The sequence below is a fragment of the Gymnoscopelus braueri genome (genome assembly GCF_963280865.1).
Source record: "Gymnoscopelus braueri genome assembly, chromosome: 20".
Classification (NCBI taxonomy): domain Eukaryota; kingdom Metazoa; phylum Chordata; class Actinopteri; order Myctophiformes; family Myctophidae; genus Gymnoscopelus; species Gymnoscopelus braueri.
In genome coordinates, this window is record NC_137622.1 from 29,630,902 (window position 1) to 29,648,226 (window position 17,325).

Genomic DNA, 17,325 nt, shown 5'->3' on the forward strand with positions numbered 1-17,325 from the left:
GTGTGTGTGTGTGTGTGTGTGTGTGTGTGTGTGTGTGTGTGTGTGTGTGTGTGTATGTGTCCATTACTATACTTGTGAGGACCAAACGTCCCCACAAGTATAGTAGAATATTTTGAGACGGGACATTGTGAAGACCATTTTCCTGGTTTTGCAGAGAAATGGTTGTTTTATGATAAATATATGAAAAAAGAGATAGGTTTACAATTAGAAAAAGATTTAGATTAGTGTTACTGTCTGTTAGGTATTTAGGGAGTAGAGATAGAGTCATGCCTGATTTATACTTTATTGAGCGCTTGTGTTGCTGCGATGCGCTGTGAGCTTGTAGATCGGCTATTTTTCGGCTTTAGGCTTACGGTAAAATGGCAAAAAATAAATAAATATGGCATTCATAAAATTGCCGACCTGAAAGGTTGATGTCCTCACAAGTATAGTAATACACCAATGTGTGTGTGTGTGTGTGTGTGTGTGTGTGTGTGTGTGTGTTTCTGTGACCGGGAGGCCAGAAGCCACTGTTGTTTTCTCTTTTATGAGTTTGCTCTGGTGTTGCTGCACTAGCGTTGCCCTTCCTTTCTCCTCTCGCTCCACCATTTGGAGGAGACCACCCCCAGGTGTTCCCTCCTCAAGCATCAATATAAGTTTGGTTTTAGTTTAGGGTTCAATTAACACATTCTACATTTAACATACCTTTCTGGTCCAAGAGAGAAACGCAGCCAACTGGCCGGCTCACATTTCCCAGGAATGTTTTAATTGGTGTTCCACTAACAGAATTACATATATCTATATGCATCGATTTAACTAATCTATCTATCTATCTATCGATAGATGGCAATTAACCCATTAAAACTGTGAAAGCGTCTGTGTTATTTTAGATTTTAGCATTGGCTATTCAAAAATAGCAGATGTACAAGCTCACAGCGCGTCACATCGTGCTTGTACATCTGCTAATTTTAACATTTTTGAAAAATGTCGAATACTTTTGAATCAGGAAGAAGCCATTTGAATTAGAAGCCATTTGTACAATCGTCCTCAGGTCTATATGGGTTAAGAGGAAACTATTAATGAATGAAGAATCTTGTTCTTAGAATGTGATGACATCAGGGGTAAGAGATAAATGTCTGCACAATAAAGTTAAATAAAAACCCAAACGGGGTCTCGTCCGTCTTTACACTCAGAGTTGAATGAACACAGAGGATTTGACTGTGTGTGCGTTTCAGGCATTTCACGAGTATACTGACAAAAAACAAGGAGCTAAGCACAAAAACAGGATGTCGCTGGTTGGAGTGTGAAACCATCAGTGGTGGAAAAAGAACTCAAATGTTTTACTTAAGTAAAAGTATTAATACTGCAATGTAGACGTACTCGGTTTACAAGTAAAAGCCCGGAATTCAATATGTACTTGGGTAAAAGTAGAAAGTACTCCTTATGCAGAATGTCTCATTTCACAAAGTTTTCAAATGTATAAAGTGCATAAAAATCTTTTGAAATGCGACACATTGTGAGCTTGTAGATCGGCTATTTTCAAATGGCCGAAAATACAGAGCTGAAGTGGTTTTGTAATAATAATCAAAATCTACAAAGTAACTAGTAACGTCAAGTTTTCAAATAATTGTAGTGGAGTAAAAGTACAATATTTGCTTCTAAGATGTAGTGGAGTAGAAGTAAAAGTATAAACAATTGGAAATACTCCAGTAAAGTAAAAAATACCTCAGAATTGTACTTAAGTACAGTACTTGAGTACATGTACTTAGTAGTAGTAATGTAATAGTTACTTTACACCGCTGGAAACCAAACTTTGTCAAAATTGAAAATCAACACATTAACCATTTCCAGGCTGGTGTCTCTAGTATTTTGGTCATGTAATGATAGGCAATAAAAAAAAGAAAATAAATCATTACATTTTTTAAATGTTCACAAACAGCAGAAATAGCAGATTTTCAAGCTCACAACATGTCACATTGCGAGGTGTCGTGAGCTTGTAGATCGTCTATTTCCGCTATTCGTTGTGCGACTATAAGTATATAGGGCTTATAAGTGGTTAACTTGAGGGCGCACTGCATTTTTATATGATCATCTTTTGACACAAAACCCTGGCACTGATGTCTGAGTCTACATCAGCTCCGTTGCCTCATGTGCTTGCTTAATCCCGCTGTTAACGCAAACAGAAACACATTTGTTGATGCATTTTTTTGGTGCCTGGTGTCCTTGGTGATAAAAATCTTTGCAACAACAAATAGCAGGTCGTAAATCAGGGAGACGGGGAGAGCGGAGCCAGAGGAGGTACAGCCGCAACCACAACAGGTGTTAAGAGGAAGCCATTTGTCTTCCTGTGAGGGTGGTTTTTGCCTTGTGTGTGCATGTGTGTGTGTGTGTGTGTGTGTGTGTGTGTGTGTGTGTGTGTGTGTGTGTGTGTGTGTGTGTGTGTGTGTGTGTGTGTGTGTGTGTTTATGTGGTGTCTGTTTGTTTTAGTAGTGTCTGTTTTTCCGGGTGTCTGTGTATCTATCTATCTATGTGTGTGTGTGTGTGTCAGTATGTGTCCTGCGAGTGTGCATGTGTGTGTCTGTTGTTACACATGGCCTCATTGGCCACCCAGCTTTATTTTTGCCTCCTTTAATCGTTGAAAACAAGCATCCTGGAATCTGATTTATCATCAAACACCCTCTTCACATTCTGTAGTTTGTTCAGAGCCTAGGTAACCTCAAACACACACACACACACACACACACACACACACACACACACACACACACACACACACACACACACACACACACACACACACACACACACACACACACACACACACACACACACACACACACACACACACACACACACACACAGCAATTAACAACTATTGCCTAATTTAAACTTGGTTGCAGGGCGTGCCGTGCACCGAAAGTAGCCAATCTGCTAATTTAGGTGTGTGACACTGGCGTGCGACTAAGTATAAATCACCTGCAACACCCCCGTAGACAGCTTGTTCCTCTGTACACATAGTAAAACCTTCAGTGTTAATTTAACTTAAGAAATAGATCCTCATGAGTCCATGTTTACACTCTACAAAGTTAAATTAATACTCAGGATTTTAAGAACAAAGCCCTGCGTACAGGAAATGACATGCTGCTGCTGCTACTGTAGACAAAAAAAAAAAGGAGACAAAAAGTCCTAAGAAAACAATTACACTGTTTATTTTGAATGGCCAACGTCCAAATCAACTGAGACACCTGGGCTTGGAGAAAACAGCCCACAGCGGGGGGGGGAGGGGGAGGTCGCGTGCGGTCAAAGGCAACTTGTGTGACGGAACACTCAGAGCTTCAGACACACTCTGATACTGGCTGTGGCGGAATACCGGCGCTTGGGGTTTTTATTAGTGGTCAAAACAGTCTCCCGGGGAGACGGATGTTATGACATTATGGGGATATCCATGGAGGGCGATCATCCGTCTTCTCGGAGATGACAAAATGTGGTTCCACTTAAAGGGATATGAAAACCACAGCGTCCCCCTGTCCTGTCCTGTCCTGTCCTGTCCTTGGCCCTTTGCACAGGATGTTATGCACACTCTCTCTCTCTGCATTCCGTCCCTTAGTGATGACCTCACACTGCTCCCAACGTCTCTGGCGTCGTCCTTCGTTCCAAGACGCAGCGCGTCGTCTCAAAACAAGACAAAGATTTCCAAAAAAACAAGACAAAGCCATCTCCATAGGGAGAGAAGACACGCAACCTTTTACCGGGATTTTTGGAAGACTGAAAGTCCTTTCTCAGGGTTCTTGTGTGTTTATTATTCCTATTTGGAGGGGGGCATACCTTTTCCCAGACTCAAATTGACTGATTTAGAAGATTTTAGTTCATATTATGAATGCAGATGGTGACTCATCTACGCCATTGCTATTACCATGTAGCCAAAGATTATTCATAACAACAAAATATGTAGCTCTCTATTTTATAGTCATAGAGCCTTTCTTTAGGGTTAAACCCTAAAGTGAGGCAAACCCCAGCATCCATATTGTGGGGAAAGCTTTCGCAGGAAATAGCAGATCGACAAGCTCACAACGCGTTGCGCAGCTTGTCGATGGGCTATTTTCAATGAAAGCTTTCCCCAAAATAACAGTAAAACAGAAAAGACACTAGTACAGAGCCCTGAGGGACTCCTGTCAACCATATAGGGTTTAAGTGGTTAATTTCTCATGAAGCTTGTGTTACGTACTTTCCCATTCCAGAAGCTGTATTTGTGACAGGCTGCACCTGAGATGTAAGGACAAAGTTGTGGCCTGTTAAAAAATTAACACGCAAAAACAAAAACAGCTGAACGTCAGGTATCTCAACGAGGCTTCTAAGTGAAAAGCCTTTATTTGACTGGATGTGTGTGACAGGAACCCATGGATCCTACAGGTCTTTTCCTGTCAGGGCTTGATCGTTAAAAAAAGAAGAGAAAAAAAAAAGAACGAGACTAGTAGCGTGGCACCTTCCTTTTTTTGGAGGCCTTCTTTCGCGAGTCGTGACAACATGGCGCTGATTACAGTATCGAATGTTGCTGCTTCTGTTTGGCGGGGGGCGGGGGGGGGGTGTAATGGTGGAGTATGGGTGGGTGCAGGTGGGAGCCGGGAGCAATCTGGGCTGAGCGTGAGGTTTGTCAGGGGTGGGGGTGGGGTGGGGGGGTGCAGGAGGGTGGTGGTGAAAACAGATGTCAGCCCAAGCAGGTATCCTGTCATGAAGGGGGTGTGTGGGTGTGCATGTGCGTGTGTGTGTGTGTGTGTGTGTGTGTGTGTGTTTAGATGGGTAGATAGGAAGAGAGGCGATTTTTAAACAAGGCTTCTGGATCCAAGTTGACATATTTTCATGTCAAAGATGTACATGTTTCACATTTTCTCCCAAGTTTAAAAAATATATATATGTAAATGCAGGTACTGTATATAGGGTTATATACTATACAACATTGGTTTAGAACAGTAGTTCTCAGAAATAGCAGATATACAAGCTCGCAGCGCGTCACTTCGTGCCGCGCTACAAGCTTGCACATCTGCTATGTTTGAAACATTTTTGAAAAATCTTTAACGTTTAATCTTTAAAGTTTTGAATAATTTAGAATTTTTTAACACACATCTTCTCGTCTGATTACTGATTTACAGTAGAATCGGCCTCAACAAGGCACTGGATCCAAGCTGACAACCGTGACCTCCCTCCTTCCCTCCCTCCTGCCACAGTGCGTCTGTCTGACAGGTCTCCATTCCCAGGAATGCAAATGAAAGTTGTTCAGCGCTCCAGGTAATTCGTCCGCTTCACCCACCGACAACCACACACACACACACACACACACACTACACTGACATGGATGGGGAGAGACGGTGGGAATGGATGCTTTGGGCCAGTGGTGGTCTCAACTTTCATGGTGTGAGAAAGCGCATTACGTTGAACTGAAATTGAATTGGGTTATATAAGAGAGTGGTAGAGTGAGTGCAAAGAAGAGAGGGAACCGCTAAGAGAAGGAGATGGTTGACAGAGAGAGAGAGAGAGATAGAGAGAGAGGGAGGGTTGTGGAAGAGAGGCAGTTGAAAGAGGAGAGACAGTCGAGAGAGAGAGAGAGACAGTGAAAAAAAGGACTTTGTTGAGTGGCTTCCAGTTCCTATCAGAGCCCTGCAGAGGATTTATGAAGGCCCTCAAATTCTGCCCGAACCCGACCCGACCCTACCCTGGCATTTTCGGGCCGGGACGAAAATGTGTGCTAATTAGTCAGGTCCTAGTTTTTTTTCTGGTTTTCTAGCCTAACATTATGGTATTTGTTCGCGCCGGGCCTGTTCGGGCCGACCAAGTTAGGGCCGGGCCTTAATTCTCAGGCCCGTTGATAACTCTAGCCCTCGCTCCACACGGCCTGCTCTGCTCTGTGTGAGCCTGGTTCTGATACACGACTTGATGATGCCTGTCTGTGCCGTGGCATGCTCTGCTCTGCTCTGCCAGCTTACTGCATCATGATGCCATGCCAAGACCAACATCCTACCCTCAGCAGCCTGACAAAGCTGTCCAGCCACTCCTTCTTTATAAGGTAACAGAAATCTGTATCAGACTGGTACAAATCACTACCTGGAGGCTTAGTGTTGTTAAACGCACCTTTTCTGTACCTTACTATATTATACTTGTGCTATTATATCGTTGCTGTCGGGCACAAACCTTTTAAGCCTCATTGAGATACCTGGTTTTAGTTTTTTTACTATCTGTTTTTCAGGACACAACTTTGTCCTCACATCTCAGGCCCAGCTTCTCACAAATCGTTGCTGTCGGGCAGAAATCTCCTATCTCCAGATTATAACTTTGCGTGTTTTTTCCGTAAATTAACAACTTGATCATACTACTGCGTCACACAACAGTAGCAAATCCACAAGCGTCTTCGAGCTTGTGGATCTGCTACTTGTGCTACTTTTAATTTTTTTTACTAAATTTTTATCCCACGATTTTGTAACCCTATTTTTGAGTGGTGCCAACCACTCCTACACTTGACTTTGTCCGGGTGTCCGTCCGTCCGTATAAGCAGGCCTCTCTGTATGTTTGAGCACAGCCTCAACAGCTGCGGCTGATTGCAACACAAAGATGCAACCAGTTACACTAATTATACACACACACACACACTTTTGAGTAAAAATACTTAAAATGAGTAAAAATACTTAAAATGAGTAAAAATACTTAAATATTAGTAAAGATACTTTAAAGTTCCTAAACTGAGTAAAAATACTTAAAATGAGTAAAAATACTTAAAATGAGTAAAAATACTTAAAAGATGTTAAAATTAGTAAAAACACGTACAAATCTGTAAAAACATTTTAAAGTACTTAAAATGAGTAAAAATACTTTGAAGTCATCAAAGTCTGTAAAAAGTAACTAATGAAATGAACTCATGAAAGGCACCACTCTCTTCACACTGGGTGTGATTTTTTACACCCAGTGCCAATTGTCTATGTAATCCTGGGCACTACCTTCCCTCTGCCAACCTAGGGAGGCCAGGGCCGAGCTCATGCCTCCTTCAATGTATGAGAGCCAACTGACCTTCTTGTCACCTGACAGGGAAGAGTTGGTTGGACGTAGCGCGTGGAAGGAACACGTTATTCCAACCAGTTCCCTTCCCCTCCATCAGGCGCCCCGGCTGGCCAGGGGGAGGCAGTATAGTGACCAGGATTACTGCATGTTTTTGTGAGGGTACCTACCCTAGGAGACACAGGGAGAACATGCAAACTCCACACAGAAAGGCCCTTTCGCCAACCCCACCTAGGGTATGGGCACTGATGACGCGGAGGAGAGAACACGCCCCCAGCGCCCCCTGCGGGAATCGAACCCAGGACCTTCTAGCTGTGAGGCGACAGCGCTACCGACTGCGCCACCGTGCCCCCGCTTCTGCTACTTTTTAATATGAATCCTGAAAAGTTAACAGTTTTGGACATATGAGGTTTCCACCCGACAGAGACGATATACTCAACTTATAGGACCACACTGGTGCTATTGCATGTTTATGTTTAATGAAAATAAATAATACACAATACCACAATATCAACACACAAGTGGCAGCAATTCACCCCAGTTTTAATCAAAAAAGGTCATGTTGCCAAGTTACTTACAGTAAACCTAGCGTAGCAGCACGCCATCATCACTATAATGTTATACTATAATATTGGGGCAATGCTATTCCAATGCAGAGCTGAAATGTGAGTGCTTGTGCTTATTGTTCTTATGGAATGAAGAATAATTGAAGCCTCTAGGCATAGTGATAATCAATCTACGGGGGAACAATGTTTATGTTTATTGCAGTATGTGTGTGTGTGTGTGTGTGTGTGTGTGTGTGTGTGTGTGTGTGTGTGTGTGTGTGTGTGTGTGCGAGCATGTGCGTGCGTGCGTATTGGGGCAGAGAGCAGTATTTATTTATATACTGTGTAGTAGGTTGCAATGCAGTCGACTCTAGACTACAATAGCATAGCCTAGTGTAGTACAAGGGTCTTCAACGTTTTTTTCAGGCCAAGGACCCCTTAGCTGAGAGAGAGATGAAGCAGGGACCCCCCCCCCCAATACATATTGTATAAAATTGTGATGCAGTTTAACCTTTTCATAGATAGCTTCATAGACTTGTTTAACAGCAACTATCATCAAAGTATGTTGGATTCATGTGTACTCTCAGACATTTAACCACTTAAACCGTCAATACTAAGTAAACTTTCACTCAGTCTGTACTTGGTCTGCTCTTTTCCCCGCTCTACATCAAGCCTCTTTGCGGCTAAAGTTCTCCTGAGAATAGCAAATAGCTAGGGTTCAAGTGGTTAATGTAAAAAAAAAAATCACACCCTGTGTGAAGTGGGCGGTGTATTCCTAGCTAATCACAATACTGAATGGAGTCAACCAATCATGTACAAAAGATAAATACATTTATTGAAACACTCTTTATGATGGACGAAACCATAACTCGAAAAAAAACAAGTTTTGGTTTTTTTCGAGTTATGGTTGCTTATATAGGGCTATGCACATGTGTCATGTGACACTGGCCAATCACAGTCCTGAATAGACTGTGATTGGCCAATCACAGCGCAGGATAATTCTACAAATTTCCTGGGCCCAGATCTCAGCGCAGGAAAATGTACATTTTTCCAAATCTCACTTATAGGGGCGGTTTCACCGCCCAAAAATCCAATCACACAAACATTTGGCGGACCCCCTGTAGTAACTCTGAGGACCCCCTAGGGGTCCCGGACCCCCCTGTTGAGGACCCCTGGAGGTGTAGTGTCTTAGTCTTTAGTATATACTGTTAGTATACTATAGACTAGTATACTACAGTATATATAGTGTACTAAAAACAGATGAAACCTAGATTACACTCTGTCAACGAACTCAGTCATGTTCACAGTGGATCGTCTTGTGGATTTCCGTGGGGTTTCCAAGAAGCAACTTGCAAGTGACTGCAGACCACCATTCCAAAGTCGAGATTTTCCCAAACACCCCGATGTCAAGCGCAACACCTGATACTGGGGGATTGGTTTCCCAGCGCATACCTCCTTCCAGGTGTATGCCTGCTTTAACCCATGAAGACCGGGATAAGCATCTGTGTGTCATTTTTAGATTTCTTTGGCTATTCAAAAATAGCAGATATACAAGCTTGTAGATCCTTTTTTTTTTAAGTCGTGAACATTTGTGCAAATCTTTGAATATATATAAATTCTTAAAGCAAACATTTGTAACTCAATTCTCCAAATGTCTTCTAAATCCTAACAGTTTTCTGAAACACTTATGTTGCTATAATATCAGTGGTTCTCAAACTTTTTCATGTCAAGGAGCCCTAAAATTACTTAGCTGCGGACCCCCATCTCAAAATATTTTGTTCCAGGGACCCCCAGAAGCAAAGATTTGAGTTACAAATGTTCGCTTTAAAAATATATATATATATATTCAAAGATTTGCAACAATCGTAAAAATGTCACGATTGTTATAACCGCTCAGCTTTTATATCTGCTATTTTTCTGATAGCCCAAAGAAATAAAAAAATGACACAGATGCGTTCCCGGTCTTAAAGGGTTAAGCTGCTTTCTGGGGTGGGGGGCCGCACGGAGAAGGAGTCGGGGAGAGAAAGAGAGCGCCTATACTTTGACGATAAGAGAGGCCCTTATATACCACCTCAATCTGCCCTTTAAGTCCATGATAGAGGAGTAAAGGATCCCCATAGTGAGGAATCCCAAATGCCTTTTGACACCTCCCTTTCCTGTTCAGACTTGATTATCTAAATAAAATCGAATAAAATGTGTCTTCGGAGCATGTCAAAGCGGTTACACGTGAGTGTGTAATAAGGTTGACACATTTAAGTAAAGGCACTTTGGATGAAAGTATCATCAAATTGTATATTGTCTCTGTTGGGTGGTAAACCTCATATGTCCCAAAACTGTTACTTTTCAGTATTCAAGGATTCAAAGTAGCAGATCTACAAGTAGCAGATCTACAAGCTCGAAACGCGGCGCAAACCTTCGACGTTTTTGTGTGACACTGTAGTATGATCAGGTAGGGGCGTTAATTTACGAAAAACACACAAAGAATATGGAGATAAGAGGTTTCTGCCCTGACAGCGATGATATGGCTGGTTACTCATGTCCTATATTACTTAAAAGGTTGGTGTGTGTGTGTGTGTGTGCGTGTGTACGTGCGTGTTTCAAATTGTCAAGGGGCTTGTCTGTGTCTTAGATCAAATAAACTCTCTCCAGGCAACTGATTGCAATGAAACAACATATCACTGATACGGCTGCGGCGTTCACAAACATGTCACATGGAGCGCAGGAATGGGACAACATTGAAATATGGATCTCCATAGCCTGCCAAGGCACGCCATAGCCTCTTAATTTGTTTGAAAGACGCTTGTTTTCTTATCCTGTCAGAGAGAGAGAGCCGCCACGGCTTTTTTCTATCATATCCATATTAACCCATTAAATCTGGGAACGCGTCTGTGTCATTTTAGATTTCTTTGGGCTATTCAAAAATAGCAGATATACAAGCTCATAGCGCGCGGCACTCGAGCTTGTAGATCTGCTATTTTTGAAAATTTGTGAAAATGTGCGCAAATCTTTGAATATATATTTTTAAAGCCAACATTTGTAACTCAAATCTTTGCTTCTGGGGCGTCCCTGGAACAAAACATTTTGAAATGGGGGTCCGCGGCCAAATACATATCTAAACAGTATGTTGCTATATCAGTGGTGATCCAACTTTTCCTGTCATCACTATTTTTGAATTGCCAAAGTATAAAATATGGATAATGTGGTTAGCATTATTGTGACGCTATATTAACAAATGTTGTACTCCCCACCCCGCTCTAGGAATTGAAACCGATGACCTTCTGTTCACAGCCCCCCCCCCCCTACACTTTTTCACCAAATAAGAAGCAGGTGACCAAAGCCAAGGTCATAGAAAGGAGAGTGGGAGATGCTATGACTCTGTTGAATGGTGTCTGTGTTTTGTCTGTGCTGCTGTGTCAAGGATGAGAGATTTGGTAGCAGTTAGTTATGTCTCTGGGCTTCCAAGATTTAGTATACCACAGTGCTTATTCTATTCCAGAGCTGTTGAGATGATTCTCTGTTAGCTCTGACAAATAGAACTCTGTAAATTCTCAATTTCTCTCTCTCTCTCTCTGAACCACTGTCCTAGTTGGGACGTATGGCCAATAGCTACAACCATGGCCATAGCCCAAATGTCAACATGTCCTAAACCCAATATACTTTGTTGAGTGCAGTGCCCCAGGTCCCCTCCTTTTCCCCCTGTATACCAAATCTCTTCGCCCCAAAACAGCCGATCTACAAGCTCACAATGTGTCGCAATGCGACACATTGTGAGCTTGTAGATCGGCCCAAATGCATTTATTAAGCATGCACTTTTATGCAAATCTATATACAAATACATGCAAGTAGAAATGCATAAAGGTAAGAAAATGCATGCACATACTTACAATTTGAGAATATATACAGTACATATCCTAGCTACCAAAACAGCAAAGACAAAAATATTGACTAAATACACCCAAAAGGTGATACAATTTTGGTTTCTGAACTGTGGTTTCAAAGCAACAGTCAGCTATCTCATTAGCCTGCTGCTAGAGGGTTAGGCTTAGTTCCTCCTGGACTGACATTCTGTACGATGTCACAGTCGGCGAAATCATGTACAACATATTAAAACACAGAAAATGTCCTCAACTTCAGTAAAATAGGGTTTGGGTGCAAAATCGGAAAAGTTTCCCTTTAAGGACATGAAGTGTTGGGACTAAATGCAAGTCTTCGTGGGGGTGGCTCTCCATAGAACGCCAGAATTCAACAAATCATCTGTGACATCTGTGAAACCCATTTGCCGTAGACTTCCGGTGATAATTTGTAGATCGTCTGTTTTGACCGTGCGACACCGCCGTACAACAAAGTGTATAAAATAGGGATTATGTGGTTAAAGGCAGGCCCTAAGAGTATGGAGCAATAACAATGAGGCGAAAGAGCCCTTCACTGCCATTATTGACTTTTCCACAGTGGCCTGGTCTTTCCTGGGGTCCATTGTTAAGTGCTCCATTCAGGAGGTTTGTGTTGGACCGATCCGACCGGGCCATCCCCCCAGCCAGTGTCAAGAGTAGAGCCTGACCCAATGCCAGAATTCTGAGTCCGGTAGCCGATCCCGGTTTTGGAGAGTCCTAGACGGACGATTACTGATTTGAACCAACATTAATTGTCAAAAAGTGCAACATTTCTGACTAGAATTTATTTCATTTAAACACTAAAATAGTTGATCTACAGTATAAGCTCACAACTTGTTGCAACATGACACGTTGTGAGCTTGTAGATCTGCTATTTTTTTAAGTCTTGAAAAGGTTTCGAACATTTTCACCAAGAACAACATGCCCAAAAGTTGTTTTTTAAACGAGACATATCGGCTGCATAATTGCAGATACCGATGCCGTTAAAAAAGTCAAACAATGACCAATACATCGACCAGACAGATATATGGGTCGGGCTCTAGTCAAGAGGTACTGCTACGCTACATGCCTTCCATCCGCTCCACTGGCAGGGCCCTTCGCCTTCACAAACGCAGCCACTATTTATGGTCCTCACAGTAGGAGTTACTACTATTGTTACATCCATTGTCTGCATTCTTAACAAGAGAGTCTTTGATGTGGTAGCGCTGAATGCTCGCTTCATTGTTTTATGGCCTCTAAAAATGTCCTACATGGAACTGGAACAGAGCAATGTGGACAAAACCAAATAGTGAGTGCTGATGATGGTCTGTTCTCTTCACTTTTGCACCTGTGTCACCTTATTTTTGCACCATGTAAAAAAGAAATATATATTTTTGATTTGTCAGTGTGCGAGCCTCTTCTGTTTTTTTGTGAACTTCAACACTGGCTTCTCGGAACTGGCTTTAGCTTTAGTAAGCCTTGAGTCAAGAGCGTAAACACTTTTATACAAAATTAAATAACACCACATTTTCGACCAAATATCGTATTTTGTGGCGATAATAAAACCTTAAAAAAAAAATCTAAAATAGCAAAAACAATCGTTTCTAGACAAACCATCGTTGTGAGCTTGTAGATTGCCTAGTTTCAATATTGTCGAAAATGTTTTATAATATTATAAAGGATAAAATAGGGCTTACGTGATAAAATCCAACACTTACATCTGCAAAATCACGATATTATGATATCCCAGACCATATCTAGTCTCATATCACTATATTGATATAATATTGATATATTACCCAGCCCTATATAGAACCATTTTAACATGTTACAGAACCAAATGCCAGTGGGTACAATTTAGGCACAAGTTAGTCTCGATCGCTCTGGAATACGTAATCATCCATAATATCATCCATATGTCTCATGGTGTTTGTATACTTACTGTATTGCATCTTGCCTTCTTTTAATGTCTACCACAAATTATTATGTCTGGACAATACACTCTCTATTTGATTACCAGTGGTGTAAAGTAACTAAGAACATTTACTCAAGTACTGTACTTAAGTACAATTTTGAGGTACTTTTACTTTAGTTGAGTATTTCCAATTTTCAATAGATAAGCTGCTATTTAAAAAAATATTTGTTATACATTTTATACATTTGTAACCTGTGAAATGAGACACTGCATAATGAGTACTTTCTACTTTTGGTACTTTAAGTACACTTTGATACCAATACTTTTGTAAGTAAATTTGGAATTTCAGACTTTTACTTGTAACTGAGTAATTATACATTGCAGTATTGATACTTCTACATAAGTAAAAAATGTGAATACTCTTTCCACCCCCGCTCTCTATTCGATTACACAGTGAAATCCTCAGGGTGTACTTTTCTATTCCAACTGAATACATCTCACCTCTGCTCCTGAATACTTGCTGGTTTGAGTCACCAGGTGATCCAGAGAGATATCTTCAGCCACTGGCATGTTGCGGAACTGAAGCGAGAAGATTTCCCGCCGCGTTGGGGCGTCTGGGAGGGGCACGTACACGATCCTGTCCAGACGTCCCGGTCGCATCAGAGCCTATAGGGAGGTAGAGGGGTGGAGCAGGAAGTCAGCTTTCGGTTGTAAATCCTAACAGTTTTTTTTTTCTATTTTTTTTTTTTTTCAAAAATAGCAGATCTACAAGGTCATAGCGCGGCACTCGGTGCCGTGCTATGAGCTTGTATATCTGCTATTTTTGAATAGCCAAAGAAATCTAAAGTGACACAGATGCGTTCCAGGTCTTAAACTTGAACCGAAAATACACGACCTACAAGTGCACCAAACGTTGCAAGAGGTTTGGTTTAGATGGGGGGGAAAAGGAGTGGACCAAGTACAGAGCCAAACCCCGGTCAAATCTGTGTTGGTTTACTACGTACAGAGGGTTTAAGGTACCGGGAAAGCATTCGTGTAATTTTAGATTTTTAGCGTTGGCTATTCAAAAAATAGCAGATGTACAAGCTCACAGCTGCGAGCTTGTACATCTGCCATTTTTGATTTTTTTTTTAGAAATCTTGAAAGTGTGAGAGCTACTTATTTAGAAGGCATTTGTAGAATCGGCCTCTGGTCTTAATGGGATAAACAAAATAAAACAATCCGCAATTTTGTGAAAAGTTGAGATTTGTGTACACATGTGTGGTGACAATGGACAATGACACGTAGTAACACTGCTGGGATTCTTTAAACCATTAAGATCTGAGGGCTTCAACAAAGGCCTTCTAAATCAGTAATTCTCAAACTTTTCGTGCCAAGGACCCCCCAAATTGATATATATATATATTTAGCTGCAGACCCATCTGAAAATACTTTGTGCAAGGGACCCCCAGAAGAGAAGATTTGTGTTAAAAAGAAGTATTCCAAATTTTTCCCCCAAAAAGCTCCAGAACTTAAATCATCCCTTGAAACATCCATGCACACGTGCAACTTTTCAACTTCCCCACCAGCCAGCATGGAGACACTGTGTGGATGTTATCTGATGATCACACATCTCCGTGACCCCAAAACAGCCCACGAGTACCCAAAGCCGCTGCTTGTCTCGCCTGTCAGACGTCGTTAAGGGCCAGGCGCCTCGCCAGCCCAGCGGAGAGGCAGATGGGACAGACAAATAGGCCCCCGTCTTCATTAACTCCTGTCCGGCCCCCCCCAGTGTGGCCAAGCCACGGCGTGGTTTGATACGCTTTACTTTGGTTCTCTATATCTATTGACCGCCAAGACCAAATAACGGGCGAGTTTGGGAAATAACGAGCATGTCAATATTTCATGAACTTGACTGACTTTTATTCAAGTTAATTTGATATCGGTAGGTTGACGGAAGAAACATTTTTAAATAAAATTAAAATAAAAACGTACAGTATGATTTGTTGTAACATTTTAAGTATGATTAACCCTTTATCCTTTGTCATGAAATGTACAATATTGTAAAATTGTACATTTCTGAAATGTCTTTTTTCTTTTTCGTACCCGTTTCTTAACTTTTGTAGGTGAACTATTGTCTGTTTGTTGTATCTGTAGTATGTTGTTGTGTATGATGTGTATTTGGGTGCGACTGACCAGGAAGAATAGCCAAGGCTTAGGCAAGTGCTAATGGTGATCCATTATAAAGTAAAGTAAAGTCCCAAGTGCAAGCTGAAATGTTTATAGGAGAACAGCAGTGTTCATTGTTTTTCTTCTCCAATGCACTTATTTGGTGAAATGGATATAAATGTTAATACCACTAAAATTATTAAAACCCAGAGCTGTGATCAACTTCTTTCCCACAAAATCCAGGAAATTGCTTTACATTACAAATGCATTGTGAACCAGTCAGTGCTGATCTCCAAAGCCTGCATGTGGCCCAGGTCTGTCCTGGTGGTGTTATAATACAGCTGGCTTAGCCATGCTCCAGCTGGAGATGGTTAGATTGTAAACACACTGGCTGGGGACAGAGGTTTTGAGCTGGACAAGGCAATGGAGACGAGGGGTATATATGTCACAGTATGATTGGAAAGCCAGTCAGATTGAAAAAGGTGCACTCGTTTTCACCGACGGAGGCGTGCCATCTGAAGACGACTTGAGCGAGAGGCACCGCCGAGCGAGCTTAGGTCATGCCGAGCGTTGCAAAGTCACCTTCAGCCGAGTCAGCGCCGTCCGAGTTGTGTCCCGATAGAGACAGACTCGTGAATCATTGTCCCCCCTAGTCTCGGTACCTCCAAAACGTCATTTAGTTTTTGGGCGGGGGAGCGGGGGAGGTGAACCCGAAGAAAATGAGCACTCCTTTTTCAATCTGACTGTAACATACATGCATATGTGTATACACATATATAATACACACATGTAGGGTGGGTTGGACCCGTTTTTACCTCATCCTAGAAGGAGCAGGTTTGGGTTTATTAGGGCAAGCTCAACATCTACTGTGTCGAAAGTTTATACTTTCATTGCACCAGAGCAACATTATCGAATTTAATAATAGCAATATGGAGTTGGATTTAAAAAGAAAACATCATCAAACAGGTTCAATTGCCCTGAGAAATGGCATGGCTGATTCCAGGCCAGCAGAGAAAAGGCAAAATAACATGTTCAAACTCAAGCAGTGTGGGAGGTTGTCAGCAGCGATTAGTGAAGTGGGTTGGAGAGGGTCTTTGAACCCGCACTCATCTACTTCACACAATACCATCTGCGACCCAGGCTATCATCATGCCCATATACCTGCAGGTGACATGTCAGTGTGCATGAATTTATTTTATTATTTACATTTTTTGATAAGAGCATATGAGACAGTGTGGTGGACTTCATTCTTTTTCTCTTTTGGAATATCAACTATGAAATATGTTCATAGGATATTTAAAGGTATGCACACACACACACACACACACCATTGAGCTACGAATACACAGCCTTGGATTTTTCTAACATATCAAGTTTATTTTTTCTGGACAGGCGTAAACTCCCATTCATTTGTAATGGGTTGTAATGGGAAACCAGAGACACACACAGGTAGCTGTATCCTCCCGTAACCACAGCACGTGCACGCACGCATACACGCACACGCACACACACCTTACAAAAGAGCTAATGGATCATAATAGGATATGTCTTTTCTTTGCTTATTTTAGTTTTTCAACCCCACCCCTTTCCCCCCCTTCATAGATTCTTCCACTCAGTTGGGGGGGTGCTTGGCTGATGAATGACGGGTGGAGGTAGGAGAACGAGCTAAGCCAGTGGTTCTCAAAATGGTTATCCAGGGACCCCCAGGGGTCCTTGAGGGGGTTCCAGGGGGTTCCCAGCTAAATGATTGGTAACTCTGAGTGTACAAATGGAACCAAATGGTGATCCGTAGCCCTAATGCCTTTGAACCATATATGGAATGGCAATC

General features: G+C 41.9%; 1 protein-coding gene across 1 annotated transcript in view; it reads right to left on the bottom strand.

Annotated features, from left to right (window-relative positions):
• afg2a (AFG2 AAA ATPase homolog A) overlaps nt 1-17,325 on the bottom strand; it is a 176,357-nt gene that overhangs the window by 14,636 nt on the left and 144,396 nt on the right. Inside the window, exon 17 of the mRNA XM_080416776.1 lies at nt 13,851-14,015. Within this exon, the coding sequence (XP_080272902.1) occupies nt 13,851-14,015 (165 nt within the window). The remainder of the gene's footprint in view (nt 1-13,850; nt 14,016-17,325) is intronic.